Source organism: Nymphalis io, chromosome 4 (assembly GCF_905147045.1).
Source record: "Nymphalis io chromosome 4, ilAglIoxx1.1, whole genome shotgun sequence".
NCBI classification, from domain to species: Eukaryota; Metazoa; Arthropoda; class Insecta; order Lepidoptera; family Nymphalidae; genus Nymphalis; species Nymphalis io.
The window spans coordinates 6,587,628-6,613,027 of NC_065891.1; the positions used below are offsets into that span (position 1 = coordinate 6,587,628).

Here is a 25,400-nt window from a genome sequence, read left to right on the forward strand (position 1 = left end):
ATCAAATAATCCCATGCATTTCCACAGAGTAAGAATTATAGATTATATATTTAGAATGCTTCCAAGCTTAGCGACACACATAGAGTATTTTATGTAAATATAAATGTTTCTAGTTACAAAATATTTTTGTAATAAAAAAAAATCGTTTCCACCTAAATTTCTATTATTGAAACTTAAGATAAAATTGTATAAGTAATTTCTATAAATGACATATAGTATAAACATATAATTATATTTATTTTTATTGCAGGGCCTTGCTACAACAAAGTAACCTTAATGTGCATTCGCGCTTACCTCGTAATGTCTACAACCATTTTTATATTTCTACATCTAATTCATATCTTGGACACTATGATGCTTTGACAAGGATCTGCAGACTATAATACAATATTATGCTTTCTTTTAAATGCTTTCTAAACATCATGCTGATTTAGACATATATATACCTCAGAATTATCGAAGTTTAAAAAATATCTTAAAAAATTGTTTTTAATACATAATTTTTTGCATTGATTTTTATTTAAAACGTTTTTTTTTCTTGTAAGTTTTATTATTATTATTTTCGTTATATTATTTTTAATTTTTATTATTATTTAAATAAACTTTATTTTTCGTTTTGTAATATGTACTTAACTCACATTTGTACAACAAAGTCTAACCACTGTTTAGACTTTTGTAGTTATTATATTAATTAATTGAGTACCACTATGTAACAATTCTTTTTATTTTTTAAATACTTACCTTAAAGTACCTAATCGATAAAAATACCTACCTTTTTAATATAAGTATAATAGCTCATATTTCTTTAAGAACTATACCTAAATGGTGAACGAATTAAATGCACCTACAAGGTATATTTGACTACTTACAGCAAATTAAGTAGGTTTTCCTTTCAGCTTTGATAAGTAAAAAGAAACATGAAAAATGATGTCCGTTCCGCTGGAAGCAATTATGTTGTCGCCCTTAATTTTTGATGGATAAGAACTCTTCCCCCTTTTTTGTTTTAAAAATGACCAAATTAACTTAGGATTAGACCTTAAAGATAACTCAAGACGATCTATATATTTAGAATAAGAATATGACAAGAGTTTTTCGCACCTTTTCTTCAATAAGTCAAAAGTTAGTTTATCGCGAGGATTGCTGTATTTTCGAATCTTTATTCTATATTTATATTTTTCTTTAATACACTTAATCAGACACGAAGTAAACCAAATAGGATATTTATGACTGCGGGGTTTCTTTTTTGGTACATATTTTAATATCAATTTACGAATTTGGGCATAAAATAATGAGACCATATCATCAACACAGGGGCATTTACTCAAAATTTCCTTCCAATCAATTTCGCTTAGTTCTTTCTTTATATTCTCGTAATCTGCCTTGTGAAAACAAAATTTTGTAATGTTGCTATTAGGGATGAGCGACGTAGAATTTGTTAAATCGAAAGAAAGAATTAAAGGCGGATGAAGGGGATCGACACATGTTAGAGGATCAAGGCATGAAGTAGTATGAATTTCAATGTTCGATAAAACAAGATCAAGAATTTTATTTTTATTGTTCTTTATATAGTTGAATTGATACAACTCATTGCATGAGAGAAATTCTGTTAAAAGGTTTTGTAAATAACTGTTGGAGGGTTCTGCACAAAGATGACTATGTGGATCCAATGACCATGTAATGCTACTGAGATTAAAATCGCCAGCGATAAGTATATTAACGGTAACGGACTCTAGTACTCGATTCAAGTTATCGACGAAATGTTTAAATATATGCTTTTGTACAGGAGGTGGAATGTACACAGCGCAGATGTAAAGTTTTTCAATCTTTTCTTGGGCGTTTAATACCTCTACACAAACCCAAAGATCCTCGCACTCGGACTCGAAACTGAACATTCTCGAAGAATTGTATTGATTAGATACAGCTATGAGTACACCACCTCCATTTTTCGAAGCGTGGAATCCACTACTCTCCCGATCACGTCTATAAACAACATAACAACTATCGAAGATTTCAGAATCAAAAACACTCCCATTCAACCACGTCTCCGTCATAATCACAACATCGTATGAGTTACAGATTACGTTATTAAATAAATCAATTGTCTTTGATCTTAACCCCCTGACATTTTGATAGTATAGAGAAATATTATTTTGTAAAGGGCCCTTAAGTAAAAGTAAATACAATAATCAAACTTAGCGTTATTTTATGACAAATTACTGACAGTGTCATGATTTCGTATATATACATAGTTTGAACCTTCAGATTTACGCACAAAAATTTTTCCATCACGAACCCAGACAAAGCGGAAACCCAGCTCCTTTGCTTTACGGCGAGCTGCAGCATGCAGAAGTTTTCCTTCTGGTGTAAGATTTTCTACCACATATATTGGAGTTTTCTTGGTATTAGAGATTCGCAAATGGCTAGTGTTAAGTTTATCCGTACTATTATTTTTGTTGTATTTAATAGTAGCTGCTAAAAATTCATCGCGCAACCTAGGACTGCTGAACTTAACCAATATCGATCTCGGTCGTGGACTTTTAGCATTCATCTTCGCAAGTCTTGCACAAAAATGTAATGTGTTTTTAGGATAGAATTAATAGGTATCCTTTTACATACAATAAATTGTAGTAGTTACAAAGGCAACCTCGTTAAAGCTTAGTTAAGAAGCCGTTTCAGCGGACACATCAAAGCTTTACCCACATTAATATTTTAAAAAGCATATTGTTATTGAATTGTAAAGACGTACCCTCACATTATGGGTATCTACCTGAAAATTGAAATGTTTTATTGCTATTGAAATGTTCGAAACTCAGATAACATTTGCATTTTCTTGGGACAGTTTGTTTTATTTTTAAAACAAAAGGAGAAGCAATTAAGTTTATTGATTATTTATGGACAAAACATCACTAGACAGGACAGTCCCGTTTGGCTAGGTTGTAAATACATATTTTACCATTGAAATGAAATAACAATAGCTTCTTTATTTGTAGTTATGAATCAGTACAATGAGGTTAACATAAAAACAAAAAGGACTAAAGGAAGAGAAGAATAAAGAAAGCAATAGGTATAGGTGATCATGCGAACGTCGTTGTCGCCAATAGTGAATATATTATTGACAGCATATTAAGCGAATTATCTATAAGGACAGGATCTATGCATTTATAGTGATAAAATTACGCGATATAGAGGTAATATCTATGCGTCAACGTAGGTAGGTACCTATCTACCTAGATACCTATATTAATTAATTGTCATTTAGTAAAATTAGGTAAAATTTAAATTGCGTTCTCGTGTCTCTATGATAATCTTTAGGGTCACGGAAATAGAAAATATGTATACAGGTATGGCTTGAAGCACATTAACTACTAATGAATGGTTAATTCGTCATTTAATTTAAACTGATAATTATATTATATAGGTATATAATTTTGATCACATAAATAATATAACTTCATATTCTTATTGAATGTGAATATTTTTCACATAATTTGTTATTTTGTCTTTATATTTAAAAAAAAAAAACGGTACGTTACCTATGTAGCGTAGATACCTCGCTTGTACGATAATTTCAGTTAGGTACTTATTCAATCAGGATGTTTTTAATTTGGTAGATTTTTACTAACAATAAGCAAGTGTAACGCTTTTATATTGAATAAAGATTTACTTTCAACTTTGATAATATCGTTAGTGGATTCGATAGGTTCATATAATATAGCTATACCAACCTAACAATAGGTAGATATGGGTACCTATGTATACCTTATAGGTGCATATTGAAATAATATGTAGGTATAGTGATAAACATGAATTAGTAACTAATTAAGAAGGTAGTTAAGTCTTTTTTAAAATTAATAAATAAAAAGATTTTTGATTTTATCTTTTTATAATTCGTATCCACCGATATTTCTGTATCAGTCTACCTAAAGCAATAACCTTATCTATACCTACTACTTAATGTTATAAATGCTAAAGTTACTCTATCTGATTTGACCGGGCCGGTTGGCGTGGTTTGTAGATACTTGCTTTTCACACCGAAGGTTGTGGGTTCGATTCCCACCCAGGACAGACATTTGTATGCATGAACATGTTTGTTCTGGGTGTAATTATCTATATAACGATGTATTTATAAAAGAATAGCTTTTTTTTTTATATAGAATAGGAAGGTGGACGAGCATATGGACCACCTGATGGTAAGTGGTCACCAAACGCCCTTAGACATTGGCATTGTAAGAAATGTCAACCATCACTTATAGCCAATGCGCCACCAACCTGGGGAACTAAGATTTTATGTCCCTTGTGCCTGTAATTACACTGGCTCACTCACCCTTCAAACCGGAACACAACAATATCAAGTACTGCTGTTTTGCGGTAGAATATCTGATGAGTGGGTGGTACCTACCCAGACGAGCTTGCACAAGGCACTACCACCAGTAAACTATATACCACCAGTAATATCTAAACAACTGGCTCTGGAATACTAATAAATACATATTTTGCAACAACAACTAATCGATAGGGCCGGATTTAGAATTCTGGCGGCCAGGGGCAATAAAGGAGTGCATGTATCTAATAATTTTCCAAATAAATAGTCAATGGAATAAAATGTGTTCGTTCGTTGGATGTTTCAATAATAATTTATAGCGAAACTAAATTTAAAAAAATGTAGAGATGTTGTAAACATCCATCTACTTATATTTAACTATACCTACCTATCTACATTTATAGTAAGTATCTAACTAAGTAGGTAAAGGAAAAGGAACTAAACTTAATATCTATCTTTATCTATATATAGATAGGTACCTACTTATACAGCCTATAGGTAAATATTCTATCATAAATCCTAAAACGCAACCTACACATTCTCAATGAAGTCTACGGTGACTGTTGTTGAATAAATAGGCCGGTGGTTCAGTGATTTGGATTTGGTCAATTAAAAGCTGGTAAAATGTTTGCCTTAACCTTAAAACCTTAGTCTACTATGTGTCTACCTGCCCTTTTTAGGAAATCAACGTTATAAAATTAAATTAAAGGCTTCGAAAACCCCACCAGTTCGATTTTTTTTATATATTATATAGTACATGTTTTCTTAAAATACGTATATATATATATTCTTATTTATTTATTTATTTATTTTAAGGACCACTAGTAGCTACTACATGTTTTAATGACAAATGTAAAACAATTTAGTGAAAATAGCTAACATGTGAAGCTTTTTAAAGTAGCCACAACAATTACAATATTTGTTTTAAAAATACATTAACACATAATTATAGCAAAATGAGTAGAAAGATTAAAAAAAAAAAAATAAGTCCAAATTGGTACAAATTAAAGACCATAAAAAAATAAACATGCACTTAATAAAATTAAAAACACAAATAGTTTGAATTGATATAGGTACAAATTAAAATTAAATAATTCATTGAATTCATGCAAAGTTTACGTTACAAAAAATTACTAAAAATATACTAATTAATACAAAATAAAATTAAGATAACATTATTTATTATTTATTTATTTATTTATTATTTATTTGCATCTCTCAACAATTCTAGCGCCCGTTTACGATAAATCATGGCAGAGTCATTAAAAATATATAGATCTTGACAAAAACCATTGTACAACCGTGATGATCTAGGCATTGGTGCATTACATCCTAATTTCGTTTTTGATATTCTGACATCAAAAGTGCCCAGAAAACTACGAACATTGCGCCTTGGAATACGATAGTATATCTTTTCAAGAAAGTAAGTACAGTCGATCTCGTTACGAATTATCTTAAATAGGAAAGAGAGATCTAATAATTGTCTGCGTACAGAGAGACTATCCATATTAAAGTATATACTTATAATAATACGTAGGTAATCAAATTGATATTAGTTATGTGTAATTTTTTTTTTAATTTAAAAGTATTATTTTAATTAAATGAACTGTTACAATATTTTTTTCATACAATTTCAACTTAATAAAAGTAAAAATATTTCAGTCGTGTTTAGTCCGAGTTCATTACAGCGGTGTCCATTATTTTTGTTTTAATTAGGCAAATTAAATGATAGCGTGGGGCGCGGCGGGCGATTTGATATCGGGGCGGGTTTAAAGTAGGCGCTTTCCTATTGGTCGTGCGGCACCCGCCCTTCTCCCCTCTCCCAGCCCGTATCGCAATAGTCGACAGATCCGTCCTCACCTCAGTCGAGTAAGATCCCGCGTTGTGTATTGAACGTTTCATAGACAGCCGTACTCCGACTCGGTAGTGTTGTGACAGCGAGTGTATGTGCGGTGCTCGGACGGTGGTCAAAAGATGGTGAATTACGTTAATTCGCTCGCCATGTACCAGGGCAAGGGCGGACAGTACGGCGCGGGGGGATGGTACGGGTGGCAACACCAAAATTTTGAGGATCAACAATGGTGCGCTTGGAACGGAACTCCGGCGGGAGGCGAATGGCCGGCCCATCCGGATCCTCATCATTTCAAGAGAGAGCCAGGGGAAAGAGATATCGCTCAAATGCCATCTCCTGCCCGTGGAGACCTAGCCAGTCCAGGATCCAGTGGGTCGAGGCCCTCACAGCCGCCGGCTAATTCAACGTCCCCCTATCAGTGGATGAAAAAACAAAGCTACCAGACACAACCCAATCCAGGTTTTTATTTTCATCTACCTTCTATCAATTTTTTTTTAATTGTGTTTATCAATATGTCTATAAACGATAATAAATAAGGTTAGGTTTCAAATATAAAGATATCAAGGTATCAATATAATAAAGATATCAATGCCAATAGGTGGGCATTTCTCCATTTACCTTGGATATTTAAGTTTATTAAAAAAAGTATGTATAGTCATACAGGCATATGGTATCTTATAGAACTCGGAAAAGCTCTTTTGACCAACACACACTGATAATTTTCTAATGATCGTCCTAGGTGCACCTATATTTTAGAAACACAAAAAATGGATGTTTCATGTTCTTTGAATAATTAATTATTACATTGCAATATACATTCCTAAGCAAACTTTTGCTGAAAATTAAACGTTATCCACAACGAAATTAAAAAAAAATACTATGGAGGGATCTGTATTTTTTTTTATTAGACATATATACAAAGCTAGAAAAATGTAAACAGTGTTAAGAATTAAAACTTGAGTTTTAGGCCCTAACTATATTTATATATCATTGCATATATATATTATCTTGGTATTGGTACCAAAGTTTAACGAATTATAATAATTTATCTCCGAAAAAAAGAAACTCATACCCCTTGTTTCAGCACAATATGTCACTTAGAAAAACATTTCATCCGATATAATTATATTTCTTTGTTTATATACATACTTATTATAAATGATTTATTATGAAGGTTTGTTTTTTATGCCCATACCTTGATTAACCATAATTGACCGTTATTAAGTTACCCAAAATATTTATCCAACACTTTAAAATATTTATTTATAAAGTTATTATTACCTATTATGTACACACAATACTGATAGAATATAAACTCTTAATAATATAATTCGTAATGAATGTAATATAGTATACATATATTATAAATATTGTACATCTTGACATTCTTTTAAATTTATCTAAACAGAAGATACAGTAATGTATCTAAAACATAATTGCAATAGACTTTACCTATTAAGAAAATTGTCTTTCTATACAATGCTAGATAGGTATTCAAATTCATCCTCCATTTATAAAAAAAAAGTATAAAACTTTATCAATTAAATTATTTCATTAGGTACCTAATTATATAAATTGTTATTTATTTTAGTTAGATACTGTGTTACATATAAAATTTCATTTAAAGCTTTTGAACACAGTTTTTGGCACCCGAAAAAAAAAACCAAGACGATCGTGGATTCGACCCGGGCAAGCACCATTGAATTTGAATGTCCTTAATTAGCGTTTATAATTCATCTCGTGCTTGACGGTGAAGGAAAATATCGTAAGGGTTTCCTCATACGTGTATCTAATTTCACTGAAATTCTGCTGTATGTGTGGTTGGAGGTTTGGAGCTTATTCCACCAACCCATATTGGAGCAGCGTGGTGGAATAAGCTCCAAATCTTCTCCACAAAAAAGAAGATGAGGCCTTAGTCCAGCAGTGGGACATTTACAGACTGTTACTTACATACCTGTACGTACTAGAAATCAAATTATTCTTTCATCTCCTATAAGCAATTTCAGTCGTCATTTTACAAGATGAATTACTTTTAAAGTTACCATTGGTTCGAAATATTTATTAATTATAAACAGTTTTAATAAGTTTATATTACAATCTGGTACCAAATAATAGATTTATTAATACAGTAACAGCCTGTAAATGTCCCACTGCTGGGCTAAGGCCTCCTCTCCCTTTTTGGGGAGAAGGTTTGGAGCTTATTCCACCACGCTGCTCCAGTGCGGGTTGGTGATTTATTAATAATAAATATATAAATAATACGAATAACAAACTATTTTTTTTGTCATCGAAAAATTATTTGCTTCTTCTTCTTGTGCCTCTCCACCACTGGAGGTTGGCCGTTGGCTCAGCGAATTTTTCGCGGTCGCGCAAAGCGAAATAGTTTTTCCACGCTGGCGATCTTCGTCCATTCGCGGATGTTGCGCAACCAGGACTTTTTTTTCTTCTTCCAGCGCGTCGTTTGCCCTCTACTTTGCCCATCATTATAATTTGGAGCAGTTGGTATCGCTCGTATCTCAAGACGTGGCCCAAATACTCGGCTTTTCCCTTTTTAACGGTTTGCAGTAACTTTCGGCTACTGTCGACGCGCTGGAGACAATTTCGTTCGAAACTTTATGTGTCCAGCTAATACGGTGCATTCTGCGGTAACACCACATCTCAAAAGCTTCTAGACGTTTCTGGGTATCAGCTTGCAAAATCCATGCCTCACTACCGTATAATACTACTGGCCAGACATAGTAGTGGATTATTCTAGTATTATTTGCTTAAACTAGAATTATTTAGGAATATATCAAGTTACTAGTTGTTTAAATTGATGTATGCAATTCATTAACGGTATTATAAATATGTATCTTTTCTAGGTACATACTGATCTATTACTGTAATTTAATTGAAAATTGTATTGTGATGTACAAACAGTTTAATTTCCGAAAAAGACAAAAAGATCATATTAAAAAGTAAGCCATATTAATTTGAAACCTTTTCGAAGTATAGAAATTATATTTTTTAAAGAAGTATATCTATCTAGTTCAATTGTAATTTTAATTAAATGTTAATAATTAAAGAAAAAGATTAAAAATAATATTAAAAACGACTGTATAATGTTTTATTATGTCTATTAATGTTTAATGTTTTATTATAGAACTAGTCAAGACAAAGTGACCCAAACTCGACAGCTTCACTAGTAGACATTGAAAATATTCCATTTTTAAATTTCTTGGTTCTTTGCCGTCAGCATATCGCCTTTTTTGTTGTACTTCATATTTGGCATGGTGACGAAATCATAATAATTTCTTATTAGATTATTATAATGTATTGATCAGTCAGTAAAAGGTTCTCAAAAAATATTATTTCGGTATTTATATAATTTGGTCTGTGAGTATTGGCTAGCCTCACACCTGGATTCGCCTCTGAATAATATACGCCTCTGTATCTCAAGATAGCCTACACGCTAAAGTTCCATCGTCGGATCTATTCTATGATACAATAAGATTTATTTATCCTTGTTTTCCTTTTCGACTTACGTTAGTACGAGTAAAATCCATCATAGCTACTCCTCCAATTTTCCCCTTAATGTTAAAAAATCTAAAAAATACTTTCTTAGCCTTTGTCCCATATATCAGTTTTGTAATATATAAAAAAGATTTGGTAGGTCTTGTCATACGAATGAAATACTTGCAAAATTTCAAATAAACACGAACATTAGAAATAGGTTCATGCCAAATTTCCAAATTTGTTGACAAACCAATTATTCTAATTATAATATGAGAAGTTCTTGAGGAATAGTGATTGAATCATTACTTATTTTGTTACGAGTACGCGTGGTTAGTAAATCCACATAATAATATGTAGTTTACGTTTACATTACGAGGTAATTGCCTTAAAAAAATAAAAATAATACTTATTATTTTCTTGAAAAATATAATTGGTAAATATAAAATTTAAAAATAATAATAGGTATAGTAATAGACAAACTTACCTATTTTGTTATTATTGATCGTACTGATAAAAGTATTTTAATTATTATTAATCAACAATATCAATCAATCAATCAATCAACAGCCAATCGTTGTCCACTGCTGAACATAGGTCTCTCCCAAGGTGCGCCAAAGCTCCCTGTCCTCCGCCTTCCGCATCCAGTTGGTGCCCGCCACCTTCTTAAGGTCGTCGGTCCACTTGGCTGGAGGGCGCCCTACGCTGCGCTTGCCGATTCGCGGTCTCCACTCTAGGACTCGTCTGCTCCAACGGCCATCGGTCCTACGACATACGTGACCAGCCCACTGCCACTTCAGCCTGCTAATTTTGCAAGCTATGTCGGTGACTCCGGTTCTTTTCCGGATAATCTCATTTCTGATCTTATCCTTCAAAGATACTCCGAGCATAGCTCGCTCCATAGCACGCTGAGCGACTTTGAATTTGTGGACTAGTCCCGCAGTAGTGTCCACGTTTCGGCACCGTATGTCATGGCAGGTAAGACGCATTGGTTGAAGACTTTCGTCTTCAAACATTGCGGTATAGACGACTGGAGCACTTGACGAAGGTTGCCAAATGCTGCCCATCCCAAGCGAATTCTTCGATCGGCTTCCTTCTCGAAGTTGTTCCTACCGACTTGTATTATCTGTCCTAGGTAGGTATATTCACTAACAACTTCGAGAGGTTTCCCCTCGACGTATATCGGTCCCGGCACGACATGCCTATTGAACATGACCTTGGTCTTGTCCAAGTTTATACCGAGACCGACACACCGGGAAGACTCGCCTAGGCTACGCAGCATTTCGGTGAGTTGTTCCAGCGACTCTGCTATGATGACGATATCGTCAGCAAATCGAAGGTGTGAGATGTACTCGCCGTTTACATTGACTCCATACCTAGTCCAATCCAGCGTCTTGAAAACGTCTTCCAACGCGTTGGTGAACAGTTTCGGGGATATTACATCCCCTTGTCTCACCCCTCAGCGCAGTTGGATCGCCTTCGTCTTACAGTCTACTGACAGTGTACTGACATCTCAGTACCTCGATATATCTCCAGTCGATATGACATCTTTGGCTTTCTCGTAGACCACAAATGCCATACATTATTTGTATATATACATATATATTTATATTTTTATATATATATATATATATATTTTTTCGCTGGAAAAACGCTTTTATGCGTTTCCCCCACATGAGGTGGGGGGGTATGTGGGGCTCGCCGGCACTGAAGGCGCCGGAATACCCACTAAAAAACCAGCGGTACCCACTCCGTCTTGTCGAAGGGGCGTCACGGGATCGCTTGCGCATCCTACCGTGACGCACCGACGGTTGGCCCGCTCAAGCGGCCTCAATTCTTAGGGGGTTCTCGGGGTACTGAGTACCCCCCTAACCCCAGCGGCCCTGACGGTGGGGGAAGAAGGTGAGCATAGCGTCGGCGCCTCCTCCCGGGTCTTCTTCGGCGGAGCGAATCAGCGGCGGCTGACCTCGTCTCTCGCTCTCGCTCCGCGACCTCCTTCTGCAACATAACACACTCGCAAAAAGAGACCATCTCCATCCAACACCTCTCGCTGCCAAGCATAGCATTAATCACGCTCGGCAGCGAGATGTCTCTGCCAACTATCGCCGCTAGGGTATGCCTCTGGGGCCCCCACGCAGCACACTCCGTCAAAGTGTGATGTGCCGTGTCCAGTGGCGCACCACACTCATGGCAGGAGGGTGATATCTCCCGCCTCGCTATCCCGTGCAGGTACTTACCGAAGCAGCCGTGCCCAGTAAGCACCTGCGTCAGTCTAAACGTAAGTGTGTCGCTCCTTCTTGTTACCCAGCGATTCAAGTGGGGGCGGATCGCCTCCACTGTCGCCAGGCCTGCTGATGGGGATCCCAGATCCTCCTCCCATCTGCGAATGAGAGCTTGTTGGGCTACAGACCTGATTCGCCCCACCTCCGCTGATCCTAGACGGTCGCCATTCGCCCTGGCTTCCACCCGAAATCGATGCACTTCCGCGAGTACCTCGGCTTGGAGTTCCCAGGGCGGATCACTCGCAAGAAGTGTCGCCGCCGTCCACGACACCGTACGGTAACCTCGTACCGCTCTGACCGCTATACGAGCGGTGAGAGCGTCTACCCATATGGGTGCATCATATAGCGCCATGGAGCGCAGTACACCGGCGTATAATCACCGGCATGGTGATTCCGGCCCTCCCACATTAGGTAGGAGGCGGCCTAAGGCGGCTGCGGCATTAATGAGTTTCGGGCTCAATTGGACAAAGTGCTGCCTGAAGCTCCATCTTCCGTCCAGGATCAGACCCAGATACCTCATCTGGGCCTTCACCTTTATCACTGTCCCTTGGACTGTGATAAACGCTCCACGAGGGGGACCCCGACGTGGACCGTGGAATAAGAGGGCCTCCGTTTTAGAGATGGAGACCTTCAAGCCCAACATTTCTATCCGGTCCATCGTGAGCGACGTTCCAACTCACTCATTTCAAATATATGCTAGTTAGATAGTTTTTAACTTTGCTCAATATGTTGATGTCTTAACTGATAGACAGACGTCCGTCTGTCTATTAGTTAAGACAAGACAAGAACAGAGTCAGCTAGTCACCTAATATTCCCATAAGGGTTTATTTTTATATAAGAGTCAAATAACAACACTATTACGCTCTAATACGTAATTGTAAATATTTTGATTTGTTCTTAAAATACATTCGAATGTGGACCGGATTGGGAAGGTCGAAAGAACGGACAAGACGAGCTTTGCGAGACAGATTGCAATTTTTCCGGCTATGTTTTGACGGTCGTATTGCCTTTGACTCGGACTGCATAACAATTATTTGATTAAAATGCTAACGAGATATAAATATTACGTTTCGTATCGATTGTTTCTTTATTGTTTATCTATTCCGAATCGAATGCAGCTATTAATCTGTATTTATTTTTAAAGGTGAAATAGTGAACGTTATCTGGTATTTAATATAAATTTTAAAATTAATAGATATAATTCTATTGCCAATACTAGATAAAAATACTTAAATTCACTTAAATTTTGCCTTTTGTTTTACACTTTAAGCCAAGTTAGAAATATTATTTCGTATTTATATACCTACCTTAATACCTCGATAATATAATACGAAGATATTGTATCCTAGTTAATTAAAAAAATGTATGGTTTCCTATTATTTAAAAAAAATTAAATGCATTTGTCAATTTTAAATGTGAGAATAAATACTCTCGGTCTTAATAAAAAATAGGTACATGTACATAAAACTTATATTTAATGTGTGGGTCACTTATACAGGTTACCCCAAATTTGTGTTTATTGCTTCATCAGGTCGCAGAGGTCTTCATTATATGCAGTTATTTATTTAAACATTCTTGAATTATTGGAAAAACTATGGTCGGTAAAAACATATTCTTTAGTAATTAATATGCAGTTTCGATTTTAAAATAATTTTTAAAGAAGTTTAGTAGAGTTTTATATTATACTAGTTTTCGGTCGCGGCTTTGTCCACGTTTGAGGTGGCAGGGAGTTGTTAGGAAACTATGTCCTTTTCCGAAAGGCTGACAACGTGTATACAAATGTACGTGTATTTCATGATGATCGGTTGATTAGTTAAGATTTAAACTTTTGATAATTTGTTCATTTTTTTAAATGTTATTTTTCTTAATAATTGGTAAGAAAAATGATGACGTACTGAACATTTTTTGCCACAACTAAGCAAAGATAACATTATAATGCAAAAATATATAATCTGGCTTATGTGCGCTCTTATATTATTTCACTCTCACCAGAGATCAAGGAGGGATTAAGAAGGGAACCAAAGGGTTTATGTATACTTTCCGAGGCTTAATAGGAGTAACACTGCTTACTTTAGTTCTTTTTGTGTTGGCTTATCCAGTAATATACTCAGAACCTTGTAGGTAATCTATTTCTTTGTTAGGATTTTGATCCATCAATCACGCTTAAACGGCTAAGCGGTATTTATGAAAATACGTCAAATATTAAATGTCCTATCATGGAATATGAGGTAGAATACTGTTTTGTTTAGGTTTAGTTAAAAAATAATTATAAAAATAACTACTTCAAATTCACATAGCGCTTACCAAGGCGGGTGGATAATCGCTCAGCGGTTTTAGCACTATCAGCGCTTTAGGCGAGATTGCTACAGCGCCTCCTAAATAAAAAAAAACGTAGAACAATTTAAATAAGTAAATAAAAATAATGAACAATTAATTTAAGCGCCAGTTTTTTTAGAGCGACAATGTATTGCTATAGGTACTTACTCGTCGTTTACAAAGTAAATTAGCAGATAATATCGGTTTCTTGTTAGGTTTTTTTCGTAAACTTTGTTCTTCTCGTGTTGTCATAATTTGTTAAAACAATGTCATCGAATGGAGTCTGAATTTAATATTAACAAAACGATTCATTTCTTTTTAATTGGTTTGACATACTTTATAAAGAAAGAAGTTACGCGTTTAATACACTACTAAAAATACATATGTAAATATAGGTACATATATAATAAATATGAACTATGCATAAATTATGAAAAAAATGTTTAACACATTTAAACATCACGATTTGATTATGTTAATTTATCAAGATTTGTATCAAATATATAAACTGTTATGTACTGTTAAAGATTGTATCAGTTTTAATTGAATAGTGGGTTTACTATAATAGTAGCCAGTAGGCTGTTATTTCACGCAACGTTAATTGCAAGAAAAGGAAATACACTAAGATCTGATTCTTATTGTGTGCAATCGCTATGTATAGAATAAAAGAAAGAAATAGAATAAATCAAAGAAAAATATACACGTCTTCTGTCTCTACGTTTCTTCTGATGGATCTTCTCAGGTCTGAGGTATTTCTTCTGTTTATTTACGAATAAAGGTTTTAATTTTAAAATATAAGTCACGATCATTGTTTTCGATACATATTACGTACACTTTCTTCTAGTTTCTAGGTAGGTTTCTCTTGCCTTACTTAGCTGTTATTATTGTTCGTGTTTCTCAGCCTTTAAATAGAAGGAGGAACTGAATAATATCGAAGTTCACTTTGTATCAGTACATTCACGTTGTTATTATAAATAAATATAGTGTGAAGTTTTGGGTTTCTTATGTAATTTCTAGGAGTACCGCTTTGTAACCCGATCCGTTTGAACGCTGAACTTATGGGATAGTTGATGAATAAAATTTTTAAGATACATTAAAAAAAACATCGCAATGTTCATAAATAAACTAAATATAAAACTAAAGCAAAAGTAATTTAACGGAATTATAAATGTTGCACTGTTTAAAATTTCCCGCTGGAGTGATTGTTATGCGCAGCAATTATTATTGGGCATAACATTACTTAGATGTTATTTTGCGCTTACTGTAACGTTCCGTTTTAACGCGAGCCAAGGGAGTGAGTGCACTGTGAGAGCAATTAATCCCGGAAGCCCGGGGTCCGGAAAAGCGGGGCTGCTCCCGGCGACAATCACCGCCAATGGCGCCCCCGGGACAGAAAAGTTAAATCTTTGCCAACTTCGCTTGGCGCACTCTATTGTAATCGCACTTAGCTGTTGTCTTTACTTTGTTCGCTGCTTCACATCTGCAAAATTTTCTTGGAATAGTTAAAATATATTATTACTGCCGGAAAAAAGGTAAAAGGATCAAATTTTTCGAATTACTTTTGATTTTAAAACATTAATAGGCTCGAACGTTACCTACTTACACGTAGTTCTAGAACAAGCTTTTATCTTTGTTACATTAAAATCAGTACATATTATCTATTGCATCAATATATATATCTCCACTTTTCAATATAACATCTCAACAATGCATTATGTTATATCAATAATCTCTCTTATTTACTTTTCATTTATAATATGTAACCACATGTACAATGCATAACTAGAGTCTAATGTATACAATAACCTTTCTGTCTTTATTTATTTTGTTTTGTTTGCACAAACGCGGGAACGTTCTTGGAAATAATTCTCTATATTTTGTCTATAGTATTGTCTATTTACAAATTCAAGTAGAGGATTCGCTCAGCAGGAGAGTGTATCGACGTTCTGCCTACCAAGGTATGACGAATACGCTCTTTTGTGATTGTTGTCCTTTAATAGGTATATTGAAATTATGGGTAGTAAAAAAATTAGTGTTGAAATCATCTTTCATCGCGTGGTGTCTACGCCGCAGGGAGTCCAGTAGCTGGCCAAAAACATTCAGAAGCGAACAGTAGGAGATTATTGTTTGTGTAAATTGAGTTCGTAACTAATCGATGTTTTAACGCTTCTTTTGTATTATGACATCACGCTGACAACTATCTCCCAGCTTGCAAACTTGGATAATTAATAGCCATTATCCGTCATCAATCTCTTCTGTCGAGTTATTTGGTTTGCGAATTTGTGTAAAACTACGCGTGACGTCTGTCGTAAGAACAATGATTGATTAATGGTTCTAATCTTTTGCCTTTTATTTTGTAAACATATTATGGTTGATTGTATTGTTTTCAAGAGAAATATGAGACCACATGAGTCGAGAGGGCCTAGTGGTTAGAACGCGTGGATCTTAACCGATGATCGTGGATTCAAGCCCGGGCTTGAACCCACGATCAAGCAAGCACCACTGAATTTTCATGTGCTTAATTTGTGTTTATAATTCATCTCGTGCTTGGCGGTGAAGGAAAACATCGTGAGGAAACCTGCATGTGTCTAATTTCATTGAAATTCTGCCACATGTGTATTCTACCAACCCGCATTGGAGCAGCGTGGGGGAATAAGCTCTAAACCTTCTCCTCAAAAGGGAGAGGAGGCATTAGCCCAGCTGTGGGATATTAACAGGCTGTTACTGTTGCTACTGTATCACATAATATTTTTTTTTGATTAAATTCAAAGTTGTCATGTTCAGATATGAAAATAACTATTTGGCTATTAGAACTCGATTTAGGTAGGCGGAGATGGACTCGCCGAAGCCGTCGGGTCGAATTCGAGCCCTAAATGAACGTAACGCAGTACATAAAGTTGCCGAACTGCCGCTTTACGACCCGCCTCCTATAGAGCCCTTTAAACAGGCCCTACGTCCCTCGAGAATTTTATGGATTAATTCGACAGCTACCTCATATCGTGTGATGTCGAACCGATGATGTGATTCCTGCAATATCTGCAATCTGATCTTCACCAATTCTATCAAAATAGGATCAGCGTCACTTTAAAACATATCACAATAGTTCTCCAACGAGTTTATCGCCGTGATACTTGATAGCGGCCGCGCCCTCTCCATCAAAAACGCATTACAAGCGCTTACAAGAAGGTAACCGAGCGATATGCGCTGTTGGATCAACATGTTCAAAGGCGCCGCTATCACAAGCTAGTCGCGATTATCGCGTATTAATGTAAGCGTGGATTTCGGCAGACCGACAAAGCGTTGAGCGTAACCGATAACTTGTCGATTAGTAATTGTTTCCCTTTTACAAATCGTGTTCAACATCGTGTTCAACATGCAGCCGCCTGATTTTGATATCAGCTATGAACACATGTAATCCCATCGTCAGATATGTGTATCAGCGACGATCATTATTTACCAATATTGAACTTCATCATTTTAAATCACACAGAGCGTGTTTATGTAAATATATATTTTTTTACTATTCACTACGCTTTGGTACTTTTAATTATTGTACCTATGCATCGTTAATTTTTTATATTTATCATAGTTGTAGCTTTATAGTTAACTAAAGCAAAAGAATATATTTGGCCCCATAATTGAAAAAATCCTATCAAATCTACCATTTTTTTTTACTTTTTACTTTACTATTTTAATTAGGACAGATGTTATGTTTTTATATTAATTAATCATCTAGCTACCAACCCGCATTGGAGCAGCGTGGTGGAATAAGCTCCAAACCTTCTCCTCAAAAAGAGGAGAGGAGGCCTTTAGCCCAGCAGTGGGACATTCACAGGCTGTTACGGTAATCATCTAGCTATATATCTACATGAAATCGAGGCTTGTACAATGGCGGTTACAATGCACCCCGTCCCGAGCTGGTTTATCTGGCAGTGTATTTGTCTATGATAGCAGCTGACTAAAAGTGCTATCCGCCCTCGAACGCCGCGCCCGCCCGCGCTGTTTGCTCACCACAAACAATATTTTTTTTTTTAAATCTACCATGATAACAGTCGTTCTTACGATCCTTTGCTTTTTAGTTTAATAGTTATCACTTCAGTATAATGTCAATAGGTCAAAAATACTCAATGTAATTCGTCACCACAAAGAACAATTATTATTTCCCTAGTTATTTTAAATAACGTGCCAGAAGCTGGTTCAACCAGTTTTAGTTTCGCTATTGGTTTTCCTTCTTGCATGTAATTAAACGTTTATGTTAACATATATTTATGAAGACTGTATTTTATATGTGGTTTGGTCGTAGTTGATTTTTCGAATAGTGAGAATACATGTAATGAAATTAACTGAAAGAATGAATATGGATTTGACATCGAAACGATCCAGTTACAAGACCTGTATGAACTAACAAAACAATATAAATATTATAACTGTTATCTGTTGAGATTACAAAAGCACACCGCAATGTGTGAGGGCAGACGATACAAGGTGCCCGGCCGGCCACTGTTTACCACGAAAATTAACGACTCCTATCAAACACTGCATCGCCTATAGATAGGGATATTTGTTTAACTTACTAGTTCGTCTTTTGTTTGCTTTCTTAACAGGAAATTTATTTAAGTTATAATTTTCTGTCATTCGGGAAATCTAAAGAGTTTATCTCCTTACATCTATATGAACAATATTGTTATAGTTTTTCGAACTCGCGTACGAAAACATGTCACGGTGTTGACTTTTGACCTTTTATATCGGAGATATACTGACATACGTATCCTTGCAGGAGGTAGCATAACAAATTGTATTGATATATATAAACTTGCGCAAGACTTGAGCAATGATAATTTTATTTATAACGTTATTTACCTACTATATGGTGATACATATAAGGTTAATTATTTTTGCTTTTGTTGTTTTCTAAAAATTAATTATTGCTCGAGCAGTTTAATTAAATATTCATTAACAAATAACACATTTATTATTTGAGGCAAATAAAATAGATAAAACGTTTGAAAGAATTGCGTAACATTTATTTATACCTAATTCAAGTATCATTCTTGTATGTGACAAACATAATTTATGAAGTCCCTAATACCGAGATAAGGGATATTTACACACTCTGAGTATACAAGCAGACACCTCAGCTCTGTCTTAGTGCCGTGTCAACAGATCTACGTATCTTGGTAATTTTACTGTTGAGAAATCTAAGGTAAAGATAAAAAATGTAAATAAAAATTACCATTTTCGACGGAATAGTAAAAATATCCTATGTATTTCCCTGTTTATTAGGATCATTTACGCATATAGCGCTCGGTACGTACCGTTAGATTACAAATGGATAACAACGACGAAGTAATTATGATTGTCGTCTTGTCTAATCTGAGGATGACATCATCTAGCTTTTTAGGCATTAAAATGTTGACTCGAAACACATCTACTCTACTCTACAATACTCTACAATACTCTACAATAATCTACTCTTTAATACATAATCGACTTTCTTCATTCTTGAATACATTTAAATAATTAGATATGTAATTGTAGTTTTGAGTAATCATTCTCAATCGTGGTAAGCAGCAATGATTTTATTTTTTAATTGAATAATAAGTCCTACTTATCCCGAGTCTATACTTAACGATAATTCTATTTGTTTTTTTTTTTCGTTTTTTTTCCATTCAAAAAAGAATCCCTACGAGTAGATAAATTAAGACATCGGTAGTGGAAATTGACCTCTACTTTTTTATGTCATTATATTTTAAGAATGGTTTATTACGAGTATATACCTGTTTGACCCGAGAAATTTGAAATTAAATCAGGAACCAAATAATATATATATCTTAAGAATTTATTTTTCACTACCTACAAGTAAGTACATACCTAATGGTAAATCACTATTTACACGACATTTCTGATCAGTCGGCATTGATTATAGAAAAAAAATAATACTAATAACTATGCCATATGTACTTATTTCTTTGATTTGATAAAGACCGGCCAACATGGAAATCCTTGGGGAGGCCTTTGTCCAGCAGTGGACGTCTTTCGGCTGATATGATGATCATGTTGATGATAAAGTTGATTTAATCGTCATAAAGTATTCTTCGTAATATATTATAGAAAAATGGATCACAAGATGTGTTATATATAATTTACGTGAATGAAAATGAACAACAATCATATTAAATTAGATAGATTGAGGAAATTTTATAAATAGAAATAGGTGGCGCAACTTAATGTACTTATTTTATATACTTATTTGTGTAAATTACGGTCCATAGCGTAGGACCTATACATTATTAAAAAATGAATATTTCTTTCGGGCTTTTAAATAATGTAATCAGATATTATTTACAAGTTAACCAGATAACATAAAAATGAAACATTGAAAACCCATTCAAAAAACATAGTTCATACAAAATAAAATCCTTATTTATATAATTATTGTAGAAACCTTTATTTTATTGTGACGCAAATCACTCAAATGAAATAGGTTCATTCAAAATTTCTTCTATTGGATAATATATAGAGAAAAAAAAACGAAACATAATATGCATAAAATTCATAAAACAAACAAGTTTAACTATACATATACTAAAAACTTACTTCTACCACATTACCAATCCAAGTGCGTAAACGGTAAGTAAAGATAACTATTTATTAATAGAATAACAATATACCTAAAAATGTAATATATATAATCAAAATTAAAGGTATACAAAAATATATAGTATTGTAAATCGCACCGTGTGGTCCCTTGATGATTCTAAGCCGACGTGCGCGGCTTCTCTGTACTTTACCGTCTGGATTAATGTTATCGAGCCCAAGAGAGGACACTTTCCCCTCTTATGTAAATGGTTACACCTTATGAGATCCTTTGAATTTCATTTGCGCTTGATTGGCTTTAGATATAGTCTTTAATGGCGAGTACAATCACAAAGGACAAAAACGTCGATTTGAATTAGTCAATTAACTTTATGAAAAAAAAAAATTATTGACATGAATTTATATTATATGTATTATTTATAATCAGAAAACTTTACTAATTGAAATATATTAAAAACTATTAGCTATCTCTGTAACCTATCTACTTCTTTCACACTTCATCTGTCCACTACTGGTGGTAGAGCTTTGTGCAAGCTCGTCTGGGTAGGTACCACCCACTCATCAGATACTCTACCGCAAAACAGCAGTACTTATTATTGTTGTGTTCCGGTTTGAAGGGTGAGTGAGCCAGTGTAATTACAGGCACAAGGGACATAAAATCTTAGTTCCCAAGGTTGGTGGCGCATTGGCTATGTAAGCGATGGTTGACATTTCTTACAATGCCAATGTCTAAGGGCGTTTGGTGACCACTTACCATCAGGTGGCCCATATGCTCCTTCTCTTCCTCTTTTATAAAAAAAAAATCTCTTAATGTTATAAATATTTGTATTGTAAATAGATATATGTATTTATGTATATATGTATTGATATATGTTGTATGTTTAAAAATGTATATATGTATCTTTGTGTATGTATTGTTTACATTTATATATGTATGTACAATGCACTCGCCCGTTAGGTCCTGCCAGCATATTAATGCAGGGTTATCTGGAAGAGATCACTACTTGAGTGATAAGACCGCCCTTGCGCGCATCATGTTGAGGTCTACAGTTTTTTTTTATATAACATCGCTTCTCTTGAACTTTTGTTTTTCTTATTTTTTACTTGTGTTTGTCTATTCTTTTTTCGTTGTGAGTGTGTAATAAAGTTATTTAATAAAAATAATATATATTACTGCAGGGAAAACACGCACAAAAGATAAATATCGGGTGGTGTACAGTGACCATCAGCGACTGGAGCTAGAAAAGGAGTTTCACTATAACAAATACATCACTGTACGACGGAAGTCTGAGCTCGCTATTAGCCTGAGCCTGTCTGATAGACAAGTAAGTATTCAAACAACTTATCAATTACTATAAAACGATACATGTACATTGTACATCAATATCATATAGCTTAAAATTACATTAAAATATTAATAATAATTCTTATTAGCTTGTTGCTCTAATGACTAGTAAGTAGTAAGTAGATAAGCAAATCATAATCCCAGATTGGGACGAGTAATGTAATTGAATTTTTCTGTCAAGAAAGGGGGCCCAATGTAAATTTCCTGTGCCTCGAAAGACTTTAAACGAATTGATCCTAAGAGTTAGGATATAGAGTGCTCCTGGTTTGAGCAAAAGCCTGGTCTATGAAATCTGGTGCGCAGTTTGATATTCATAAAGAGCCGGAGCATCTTCATTACAATCGGCCACAAAAACATTCTCATCAAAGTAATAATGTTTATAAAAATACACTCTGTGTGAGTCATGTGTATACAAAAATAAATTTGTTTTTCCGTCCGTTTTAATTGCATTTAAAATGTTACATCTCGGTCTTTTATACTAAATAAAAATTAAAATAAATCATAAACACCAATAGGAAATGAACAATTCTGTGTTTACCAAACTCTTATCTAATTTATTTGCCATATTGTTTTTCGACCGTTAAATAATGTATACCTATGTTCATACAATATTTAACTTTTATGTGTGGTACAAAATTGGACGTTCTAAATTATTTATTTACTTTCAGGTCAAAATATGGTTTCAAAACCGCCGCGCAAAGGAGCGAAAACAAGTAAAAAAACGTGAAGAAGCCGCGATGAAGGAGAAGGGTGATCACGCATCCCTACAACACGCAAATTTGCACCGTGCCACTATGTTGCATCATCAACAGATGATGAACGGTATGATGCACCATCACTATCATCAAGGGGTTTTTCAGGGAGTGGCTGAACCTCTAGTGCCGGGCGTCGCACCCGTTTCTCTCCTCTGATCACAACATGACTTCTGTGCACACAGTGATACGTACACATAGTTCAATCTCAGTGATTAAAATATACCCCATCGGGTTAACGTATGTGCTTGTGCATTAATTTTTAACTACTCGTTTATTAGACTTGTGATAAATAGTGAAATGTTCTTACAAGAATATTTCGTGCGAATGTTGCATCATCAACAGATGATGAACGGTATGATGCCCCATCACTATCACCAAGGGGTTTTTCAAGGAGTGGCCGAACCTCTAGTGCCGGGCGTCGCACCCGATTCTCTCCTCTGATCACAACAGGACTTCTGTGTCTTGTGATAGATAGTGAAATGCTCTTACGAGAATATTTCGTGCAAACGTTGCATCATCAACAGATGATGAACGGTATGATGCACCATCACTATCACCAAGGGGTTTTTCAAGGAGTGGCCGAACCTCTAGTGACGGGCGTCGCACCCGTTTCTCTCCTCTGATCACAACAGGACTTCTGTGTCTTGTGATAGATAGTGAAATGTTCTTACGAGAATATTTCGTGCGAATGTTGCATCATCAACAGATGATGAACGGTATGATGCACCATCACTATCACCAAGGGGTTTTTCAAGGAGTGGCCGAACCTCTAGTGACGGGCGTCGCACCCGTTTCTCTCCTCTGATCACAACAGGACTTCTGTGTCTTGTGATAGATAGTGAAATGTTCTTACGAGAATATTTCGTGCGAATGTTGCATCATCAACAGATGATGAACGGTATGATGCACCATCACTATCACCAAGGGGTTTTTCAAGGAGTGGCCGAACCTCTAGTGCCGGGCGTCGCACCCGTTTCTCTCCTCTGATCACAACAGGACTTCTGTGTCTTGTGATAGATAGTGAAATTTTCTTACAAGAATATTTCGTGCGAAAATACACTTAGTTAGTTTATTCTAGTATCGTTAAGTAAGTTTTATTATTTTGAGTAATAGTCGTTACATCTTATACTCCTATAGGAGACCACCTTGGGCTCTAGGCTTTTTCATTAATGACGATTCTTTCCGCCGAGATATGGTAGCCTTATGTTGTGTTTAATGGGAGAAGTCTAGACCCAAGAGTTGTGAAAGTTCATTTGTATTTTCTGTGCTGTTACTTAAGTCAGTAGGTGCCTTTTACGCGGTCACGCCGTAAGGATTTCCTAGCATGTTATTACTAGGTAGAATAAGAATTATTTTAATTAAAATGTATTTCCGTGTCTGTAAATATAGATAATTATATTTTTTATAATATTGTAATCCTTAAGTATTATTCAAATTCATTAATATTTCTCAACGTTATGAATGCCGTTGATGAGATTAATACATATAAACTTGTATGCGCAACTGTTACTACTTAACAGTTTGAATATAATTATGCCTAGTTGTTTGCTTAAATATAGGTCTGTTAAAAGATCGGCAAATCAACATAGTTAATAAATGGCCGTTATATTTATAAATGCCTTTAAGAATCTCATTAAACTTTATAAAATCATATACCATATTTTATGGCACATTTATTGCACGGTAGCGTTGAGAAATAAACAAATATAATCATTTTTTTTTTAATTTGAATGAGATTATTTCTAATGTTTAAAGTGTCTGTAAATAGATATTAGAAAATAATTGCTTAAAGTAGATATAATTTTATCTCGGAATAAATTTTCAATTTTCGGAATAAGGTTTCAAATTTTCAACACACGCGTTATTATAAAGAATTGATTTAATTTTGATTGATTGAACCTTTTCTTGTGTTGTTGAAATAATGAAATACTGTAGTAGGTATTATTTGAAAATACTTATATTATTATTATGTTTATCGTTTTGTCTTGTCACAATGTTATTCTGGCGCTACATTCATCTTTAACATTACAGTTTCAAGTACGCCTAATATTGTTGAATAAATATGTTATAAAGTATTCACAGGGCATTGTAGCATCGCGCTTGTTGTAATAGAAGTATGTTGCGTTGGAAATATTGCAAATTGTTTTGAACACAGTATTAAAAGTATTGTATGTACCACCACGAAACACATTTGATAAACTAAATAAATTCATGTAAATCGATTTTTTTATTATTTTCATTTTTACCTGAAAACATCGTATCCCTATATAAATAATAAACAAGAGCAGCAAAATAGTTACTCATTTTACCAATATTACCGATAGGTATTTTTTATAATATTAATGATTTACGGCCTTAATTATTAAACCTAGTTGAATACTGAATCCTCTCTTTCTGTCATTATTGATTTGAAATTCTAAAGACGAAGACACAGCATTGT

The 25,400-nt window shown here is 34.7% G+C and overlaps 1 protein-coding gene across 2 annotated transcripts; it reads left to right on the forward strand.

Annotated features, from left to right (window-relative positions):
- Positions 1–6,201: 6,201 nt before the first annotated feature.
- LOC126768264 (homeobox protein CDX-1) lies at positions 6,202–24,774 on the forward strand. Of its 2 annotated transcripts, XM_050486277.1 has the most exons (4): positions 6,202–6,632; positions 22,040–22,185; positions 22,874–23,041; positions 23,870–24,774. In XM_050486277.1, exons 1-4 carry the CDS (start codon positions 6,296–6,298, stop codon positions 23,945–23,947), a joined length of 729 nt encoding a protein of 242 aa, XP_050342234.1. In that variant the 5' UTR covers positions 6,202–6,295; the 3' UTR covers positions 23,948–24,774. The 2 variants fall into 2 exon arrangements, with proteins under 2 accessions (XP_050342234.1, XP_050342235.1); XM_050486278.1 differs by having other exon boundaries at positions 22,874–24,774.
- The last annotated feature ends 626 nt before the right edge of the window (positions 24,775–25,400 follow it).